The sequence below is a fragment of the Oncorhynchus keta genome, chromosome 4 (genome assembly GCF_023373465.1).
Source record: "Oncorhynchus keta strain PuntledgeMale-10-30-2019 chromosome 4, Oket_V2, whole genome shotgun sequence".
Lineage (NCBI taxonomy): Eukaryota > Metazoa > Chordata > Actinopteri > Salmoniformes > Salmonidae > Oncorhynchus > Oncorhynchus keta.
The window spans coordinates 17,331,923-17,341,501 of record NC_068424.1 but is presented as its reverse complement, the minus strand read 5'-3'; the positions used below and the strand labels follow the sequence as shown (position 1 = coordinate 17,341,501).

At 43.9% G+C, this 9,579-nt stretch overlaps 1 protein-coding gene across 1 annotated transcript in view; it reads left to right on the top strand.

The window, feature by feature from the left end:
* Nucleotides 1–9,579, top strand: part of LOC118378446 (phospholipid-transporting ATPase IB-like) — a 118,688-nt gene that overhangs the window by 85,084 nt on the left and 24,025 nt on the right. Inside the window, exons 27-29 of the mRNA XM_052502857.1 lie at nt 3,135–3,209; nt 4,194–4,316; nt 6,011–6,089. Coding sequence (XP_052358817.1) covers nt 3,135–3,209; nt 4,194–4,316; nt 6,011–6,089 — 277 coding nt within the window. The remainder of the gene's footprint in view (nt 1–3,134; nt 3,210–4,193; nt 4,317–6,010; nt 6,090–9,579) is intronic.

The window sequence follows — 9,579 nt, the reverse complement described above, 5'->3', positions numbered from 1 at the left end:
CACCCTTCAACCCTCACCTCTCCCACCCTTTAACCCTCACCTCTCCCACCCTTCAACCCTCACCTCTCCTACCCTTCAACCCTCACCTCTCCCACCCTTCAACACTCCCTCCCTCTCCCTCTCCCTCTCCCACCCTTCAACTTTCACCTCTCCCACCCTTCAACCCTCACCTCTCCCACCCTTCAACCCTCACCTCTCCCACCCTTCAACCCTCACCTCTCCCACCCTTCAACCCTCACCTCTCCCACCCTTCAACCCTCACCTCTCCCACCCTTCAACACTCCCTCCCTCCCTCTCCCACCCTTCAACTCTCACCTCTCCCACCCTTCAACTCTCACCTCTCCCACCCTTCAACTCTCACCTCTCCCACCCTTCAACTCTCACCTCTCCCACCCTTCAACCCTCCCTCCCTCTCCCACCCTTCAACTCTCAACCTTCAACCCTCACCTCTCCCACCCTTCAACCCTCCCTCCCTCCCTCTCCCTCTCCCACCCTTCAACCCTCCCTCCCTCTCCCACCCTTCAACTCTCAACCTTCAACCCTCACCTCTCCCACCCTTCAACTCTCCCTCCCTCTCCCACCCTTCAACTCTCAACCTTCAACCCTCACCTCTCCCACCCTTCAACCCTCACCTCCCCATCACCCCTCCCACATATAGACTATACCTTATAAATGCCATCCAGTAATGTTTGAAGATGTATTACTATTTAAAACAACATTCGTAGAAGTTGGACCCATTTGGAGAGAGACTAACTCCCTTTCCCTCCTTAGACCAATCTCTTTTCTCTCTCTCTCTCACAGACACACACACACACACACACACACACACACACACACACACACACACACATTAACAGAGACATTTTGCAGCTGTTTTCGAAATGTTTGACAGTGACGGATGAGGTGCTCCTCTGGTGTCTGCTTTCTGTCTCACACACACACACACACACACCCACACACACATGGTCGGTCAGGGACTGTGTGTGTGTGATGGGTCAGGGTCATTTTGGAAGGCTCCACCATCATGAGGGTGATTTGTCAGCTGTGCCCCCTTCTCTGTCTAACATTAAGGAGGCCAGCAGGTGCAGACCCTCAACCTCTACCTTCTACCACAATGTCTCTCTCCCTCAGGTCTAAGGATGTGTGATTATCACATGTGATTGGCTGCCTGTAGAGATCTGTACGTCAAGGGGCATAGACACTCTCTGTCCACAAAGCAGAGATACAGAGTGGTGTGTTTTGGGGGGGGGGGGTTGGCAGAGCAGGCAGGGGCTCCACTGTATGCTCCAGGAACCTCACCACACTCTGATCAGTCTGTGTCTCTGTATGGATGGATGTTTTACTCTTTGTAGATCCCTTAAGCATTGGGTAGTGTGAACTGATCCTAGATCTGTAATCTGCAGTGCATTCAGAAAGTATTCATACCCATTGACTTAATCCACATTTTGTTGTTACAGCCTGAATTCAAAATAGATTTAATATATTTCTTGTCTCTCACCCATCTACACACATAATGACAAAGTGAAAACATTGTTCTTGAAATTGTTGCAGATTTATTACAAATCAAATACAGGGGCCTCACGAGTGGCGCAGCGGTCTGAGCTACTCCATCGCAGTGCTTGAGGCGTCACTACAGACCCGGGTTCGATCTCAGGCTGTGTCACAACCGGCCGTGACCGGGAGTCCCATAGGACATCGCACAGTTGGTCCAGCGTCGTCCGGGTTAGGGGAGGGTTTGGCCGGGGGCTTTACTTGGCTCATCGCACTCTAGTGACTCCTTGTGGCAGGCCGGGCGCCTGCAGGGTGACTTTGGTCGTCAGTTGAACGGTGTTTCCTCCATCGCATTGGTGCAGCTGGCTTCCGGGTTAAGCTGATGGGTGTTAAGCCCTACGCTCCGTATTTTCCGCTGGTTAACCCACCACCACATAAAGCACTGAGCTAGGCTGAAACACCTGCATTTTGGAGCTGCCTTACTCAATAAAGCTTTATTGTTTTACATTCTTTGCAAACTGATATGTGACATGTATTAATGCCCAAATAACATGCAAAACAGGCAACAACATAAAACAAACAAACAGGTGCCTAAATAGGTGGGGCTCAAAACAGTTGACTGGTTGCCACTGATTCCAAGCATACCCATAACATGATGCAGCCACCACTATGCTTGAAAATATGGAGAGTGGTACTCAGTAATGTGTTGAATTGGATTTCCCACAAAGATAACACTTTATATTCAGGACAAAAAGTGAATTGCTTTGCCACATTTTTTGTATTGCCTTGTTGCAAACAGGATGGGTGTTTTGGAATATTTTTATTCTGTACAGGCTTTTTCTTTTCACTCTGTCAATTAGGTTCATATTGTGGAGTAACTACAATGTTGTTGATCCAGCCTCAGTTTTCTCCTATCACGGCCATTAAACTCTAACTGTTTTAATGTTGTCATTGGCCTCACGATGAAATCTCTGAGTGGTTTCCTTCCTCTCCGGCAACTGAGTTAGGAAGGTTGCCTGTATCTTTGTAATGATAATTAATTACTTCTCCATGTTCAAAAGGATATTCAATGTCTGCTTTTTTATTTTTACCCATCTACCAATAGATGTCCTTCTTTGAGAGACATTGGAAAACCTCCCTGGCCTTTGTGGTTGAATCTGTGTTTGAAATTCACTGCTGGACTGAGGGACCTTACAGATCATTTTATGTGTGGGGGTACAGAGATGAGGTAGACATTCAAAAGTCATGTTAAGCACTTTTTTGCACACAGAGTGAGTCCATGCAACTTATTATATGACTTAAGCATATTTTTACTCCTGAACTTATTTAGGCCGTAACAAAGGGGTTGAATACTTATTGACTCAGCTTATCATTTTTTATTAATTTGTAAACATTTTGAAATACTTTATTCCACTTTGACATGATGGTGTATTGTGTGTAGGCCAGTGACACAACATCTAAATGTAATCTATTATAAATTCATGCTGTAACAACACAATGTGGAAAAAGTCAAAAGAATTGAATACTTTCTGAAGTCAATATATGCACAAGGGCTACGTGGTTATCCTCTATCTATCCCTGTTAATCAATTTATTCCATGCTCCCTTGTTTCACTCATCCTGTATCATCCCTCTCTTGTCCAGCTGTGGTTTGCCTTTGTGAACGGCTTCTCTGGACAGATCCTGTTTGAACGCTGGTGTATCGGCCTCTACAACGTGGTGAGTGTCCACTTTATTCATACTGTCCATTTCTCTGTCTCACTCTTTCTGGATCTGTCCTTTACACCCCTGCGTTCTATATATTTTGGATCCCTTTCTCCCTCTGCCTCCCTTTCCCTGTCTCCCTCCCTCTCTTTTAATCTCTCCTTCCCTCCCTCCCTCTCTTTTAATCTCTCCTTCCCTCCCTCCCTCTCCTTTAATCTCTCCTTCCCTCCCACCCTCTCTTTTAATCTCTCCTTCCCTCCCTCCCTCTCTTTTAATCTCTCCTTCCCTCCCTCCCTCTCTTTTAATCTCTCCTTCCCTCCCTCCCTCCCTCTCTTTTAATCTCTCCTTCCCTCCCTCCCTCTCTTTTAATCTCTCCTTCCCTCCCTCCCTCTCTTTTAATCTCTCCTGCCCTCCCTCCCTCTCTTTTAATCTCTCCTTCCCTCCCTCCCTCTCTTTTAATCTCTCCCTCCCTCCCTCTCTTTTAATCTCTCCTTCCCTCCCTCCCTCTCTTTTAATCTCTCCTTCCCTCCCTCCCTCTCTTTTAATCTCTCCTTCCCTCCCTCCCTCCCTCTCTTTTAATCTCTCCCTCCCTCCCTCTCTTTTAATCTCTCCTTCCCTCCCTCTCTCTCTTTTAATCTCTCCTTCCCTCCCTCCCTCTCTCTCTTTTAATCTCTCCTTCCCTCCCTCTCTCTTTCACTCTCCCTCTTTTTCCATGTCTCTACTCTGTGTGAGCTGTTTGGAAGTGGTGGAATTACTGCTGATTGTGTCACTGTGATTGTTGTGCTGATTGTGTCACTGTGATTGTTGTGCTGATTGTGTCACTGTGATTGTTGTGCTGATTGTGTCACTGTGATTGTTGTGCTGATTGTGTCACTGTGATTGTTGTGCTGATTGTGCAACCGATAAAACAGACAACGGAGTAAGTCTGAATTTCTGAAAGTCAATCGATCACAGTGTTTGTTTGGGTGTTTTACATTGTAATGTGTGTGTGTGTGTCAGATCTTCACAGCGCTGCCTCCCTTCACTCTGGGGATCTTTGACCGGCCGTGCAGTCAGCAGAACATGCTCCGCTTCCCCCAGCTATACAGCATCACCCAGAACGCTGAGGGGTTCAACACCAAGGTACACACACACCCAAACAAACGCGCAGACTACTTTTTTACATGTTCAATCTTATTGAAATACTGTGCACACAAACACTGCCATAATTATTAATGGACAAACATATGGAACGTTTTTGAACATTGAACACTATGAAGGAAACAATTTGAGTTTAGACAGAGGTCGAGTTTAGTTAAGAGTTTCACAACTTGTAGGCCTATATGAACATATATTCCATCATCTGAAATAAAGCTACACTATATATATACACAAAGTAGGTGGACAACACTTCAAATGAGTGGATTTGGGTATTCCAGCCACACCCGTTGCTGACAGGTGTATAAAATCTAGCACACAGCCATGCGATCTCCATAGACAAACATTGGCAGTAGAATGGCCTTACTGAAGAGCTCAGTGACTTTCAACGTGGCGCCGTCATAGGATGCTACCTTTCCAACAAGTCAGTTTGTCAAATTTCTGCCCTGCTAGAGCTGCCCCACTCAACTGTAAGGGCTGTTATTGTGAAGTGGAAAGGTCTAGGAGCAACAACGGCTCGGCCGCAAAGTGGTAGGCCACACAAGCTCAGAACGAGACTGCCGAGTGCTGAAGCGTGTAGCACATAAAAATCGTCTGTCCTCTGTGGCAACACTCACCACCGAGTTCCAAACTGACTCTGGAAGCACGTCAGCACAATAACCGTTCGTAGGGAGCTTCATGAAATGGGTTTCCATGGCCGAGCAGCTGCACACAAGGCTAAGATCACCATGCGCAATGCCAAATGTCGGCTGGAGTGGTGTAAAGCTCCCCACCATTGGACTCTGGATGAGTGGAAACACATTCTCTGGAGTGATGAATCATGCTTCACCGTCTGGCAGTCCGACGGACGATTCTGGGTTTGGCTGAGCAGGTAGAACACTACCTACCCCAATGCACAGTGCCAAATGTAACGCTTGGTGGAGGAGGAATAATGCTCTGAGACTGTTTTTCATGCTTTGGGCTAGGCCCCTTAATGTTAACACTACAGCATACAATGACATTCTAGATTACTCTGTGCTTTCTACTTTGTGGCAACAGTTTGGGGAAGGCCCTTTCCTGTTTCAGCATGACAATGCCCCCGTGAACAAATTGAGGTCCGTACAGAAAGTGTTTGTTGACATCGGTGTGGAAGAACTTGACTGGCCTGCACAAAGCCCTAACCTCAACCCCATCAAACACCTTTAGGATGAATCTGAACGCCAGGCCTAATCACCCAACATCTGTGCCAAACCTCACTAATGCTCTTGTGGCTGAATGGAAGCAAGACCCTGCAGCAATGTTCCAACACCTAGTGGAAAGCCTTCCCAGAAGAGTGGAGGCTGTTATAGCAGCAAAGGGGGGAGAAACTTCATATTAATGCCCATGACTTTGGAATGAGATGTTCGATGAGCAGGAGTCCACATACTTCTGGTATGAGTGTTTTGGCTTTGGTTTTTACTGACACTACTACTGCCCTCTCGCTCTTTCATTCTCTCTCTTTCATTCTCTCTCCATCCATCTCTCTTATTCTCTCTCTCTCTCTCTCTCTCTCTCTCTTTCATTCTCTCTCCATCCATCTCTCTTATTCTCTCTCTCTCTCTCTTTCATTCTCTCTCCATCCATCTCTCTTATTCTCTCTCTCGCTCTCTTTCATTCTCTTGTTCTCGCTCTTTCATTCTCTCTCTCTATCCCTCTCTCAGGTGTTTTGGGGTCACTGTATAAATGCTCTGATCCATTCCATTATTCTCTTCTGGTTTCCACTCAAAGTTCTAGAACATGGTAAGTAGTGGTCCCTACACCCACTGCTAGAGACACTCACTCACACACGTGCACTCTGCTAGAGACACTCACCCACACGTGCACTCTGCTAGACATATTCACTCGCACACGTGCACTCTGCTAGACTCACTCACACCTGTGCACTATTCATCTTAAAGTAACTGTACATTCAGTAATTAAGTGTATGTACAGTTGAAGTCGGAAGTTTACATACACTTAGGTTGGAGTCATTGAAACTTGTTTTTCAACCACTCCACAAATTTCTTGATAACAAACTATAGTTTTGGCATAGTCATGGATTTAGAAGCTTCTGATAGGCTAATTGACATCATTTGAGTCAATTGGAGGTGTACCTGTGGATGTATTTCAAGGCCTACCTTCAAACTCAGTGCCTCTTGGCTTGACATCATGGGACAAACAAATCAGCCAAGACCCCATAAAAAAATGGTATATCGTAAAAAGTCTGGTTAATCCTTGGGAGCAATTTCCAAACGCCTGAAGGTTCTAGAAGAAAAAGAAACGCACACCTATTAAGACGAGGTGCTGGCTAGCGGAGTAGAAAACTTGAAAATAAAAGAGAGCTGCACACTCTAGGAGCTCAGATGCAAAAATGTAATTACCAACGTTTTGACAGCCAAGCTGTCTTCATCAGGGTATAATCACAAACACTGTGGGATGACTCGTTTATATAGTGTCAAAAGACACAGGTGTCTGTAATCATGGCCAAGAGTGGCCTAATATCATTTGTTAATTATCAAATATTAAAATAGAATACAAAGAACAGCATACAAACAACAAATGGATAGCATATGATCATAGATTCATTTTAGACTACACAAGCTTACAAACAATTACAATGGCAAAGTCACAATAATCAAAATAATGGCTTCAGATCAAAGTCTACGTTGAGACCGAAGGGAACAAGGGTCTTTAAGTTAAAGATCCAGGCAGCCTCTCGTTTTAACAATAAATTATCAAGGTCACCCCCTCTCCTAGGGTGGGTGACATGTTCTATGCCAATATAACACAGAGATGAAATCTAGTGGCCTGCCTCCAAGAAGTGGGCCGCAACTGGATAAGTAACGTTTTTACACCTAATGGTGCTACGATGCTCTGAGATATGTACTTTTAATTCACGCTTTGTTTTACCCACATCATTTTTTACCACAAAGACAAGTTATAAGATAAATAACTGCCTTAGTGGAGCACGTAATAACACCTTTGATTGGGATCGATTTCCCTGTTTGTGGGTGTTTGAAGGATCTACATTTATAAGTGCCATTGCATTGAGCACAGCCATTACATTTGTAATTTCCATCCAGTAGGGGCGCAAATAGACGCTGTTAAGGAATATACGCCTAAAGGTACCACTTTGATCTGTACAAACAATAGTACGCAAGTATAAACACCATGGGACCACACAACCGTCATACCGCTCAGGACATCTCCTAGAGATGAACAGACTTTGGTGCGAATAGTGCAAATCAATCCCAGAACAACAGCAAAGGACCTTTTGAAGATGCTGGAGGAAACAGGTACAAAAGTATCTATATCCACAGTAAAACGAGTCCTATATCGACAGAACCTGAAAGGCCGCTCAGCAAGGAAGAAACCACTGCTCCAAAACCTCCATAAAAAACCCAGACTACGGTTAGAAACTGCACATGGGGACAGAGATCATACTTTTTGGAGAAATGTCCTCTGGTCTGATGAAAAAAAAAATAGAACTGTTTGCCAATAATAACTATCGTTATGTTTGGAGGAAAAGGGGGAGGCTTGCAAGCCGAAGAACAGCATCCCAACCGTGAAGCACGGGGGTGGCAGCATCATGTTGTGGGGGTGCTTTGCTGCAGGAAGGACTGGTGCACTTCACAAAATAGATGTCATCATGAGGTAGAAAAATGATGTGGATATATTAAAGCAACATCTCAAGACATCAGTAAGGAAGTTAAAGCTTGGTTGCAAATGGATCTTTCAAATGGACAATTACCCCATGCATATTTCCAAAGTCTTGGCAAAATGGCTTAACCTCTCTGGGATATGTGGGACGGTAGCGTCCCACCTCGCCAACAGCCAGTGAAAGTGCAGGGCGCCAAATTCAATACAACAAAAATCTCATAATTAAAATTCCTCAAGCATACAAGTATTTTACACCATTTTAAAGATATAATTCTCATTAATCCAGCCAGTGTCTGATTTCAAAAAGGCTTTATAGCGAAAGCACCACAAACGATTGTTAGGTCACCACCAACTCACAGAAAAACAGCCATTTTTCCAGCCAAAGAGAGGAGTCACAAAAAGCACAAATAGAGATAGATATTCATCACTAACCTTTGATGATCTTCATCAGATGACACTCATAGGACTTCATGTTACACACTACCTGTATGTTTTGTTCGATAAAGTGCATATTTATATTTTTAAAAATCTAATTTTACATTGGCGTGTTACGTTCAGTTGTTTTAAAACATCCGGTGATTTTGCAGAGAGCCACATCAATTTACAGAAATACTCATCATAAATGTTGATGAAAATGCAAGTGTTGTACATGGAATTAGAGATATACTTCTCCTTAACCTCTTGCTCCTACCTGACACGCAGGCGTCCCATCTAGACATCTGGAAATGCAAATGCACTACGCTAAATGCTAATAGCACTCGTTAAAACTCAAACGTTCATTAAAATACACATGCAGGCAACAAGTCAGATTTTTAAAATGCTTTTCGGTGAAAGCATGAGAAGCTATTATCTGATAGCATGTAACACCCCAAAAGACCCGCAGGGGACATAAACAAAATAATTAGCATAGTCGGCGCTACACAAAACGCAAAATAAAATATAAAACATTCATTACCTTTGACCATCTTCTTTGTTGGCACTCCTAGATGTCCCATAAACACTATTGGGTCTTTTTTTTTCTCGATTAAATCGGTCCATATATAGCCTAGATATCGATCTATGAAGACTGTGTGATCAACGAAAAAAATAGCGTTTTATAACGTAACGTCATTTTTTTAAATTAAAAAAGTTGACGATAAACTTTCACAAAACACTTCGAAATACTTTTGTAATGCAATACTTTTCTAATGCAACTTTAGGAACTTTATTAGTAAACGTTAATAAGCGATCAAATTGATCACGAGGCGATGTATATTCTATAGCTGTACGTCTGGAAATAATGTCCGGGTAAATCTCAACCAAAATATCCGGTCGGAGACCTGAAGAAATGGGCTGTCTCTTGTTCGTTTGACCAAGAAACAAATCGTAGGCTAATGACAAGACTGTTGACATCGTGTGGAAGCTGTAGGTATTGCAACCTCGGCCCCATTTAATGCGGTTCACCTTTATCAATCGGTTGAAGTGGCGCATGGATATATTTTTCCATTTTCAGTGATCAGATTTTCCTGCACTTTTCGATGAAACACACGTTCTGTTATAGTCACAGCCGTGATTTAACCAGTTTTATAAACGTCTGAGTGTTTTCTATCCA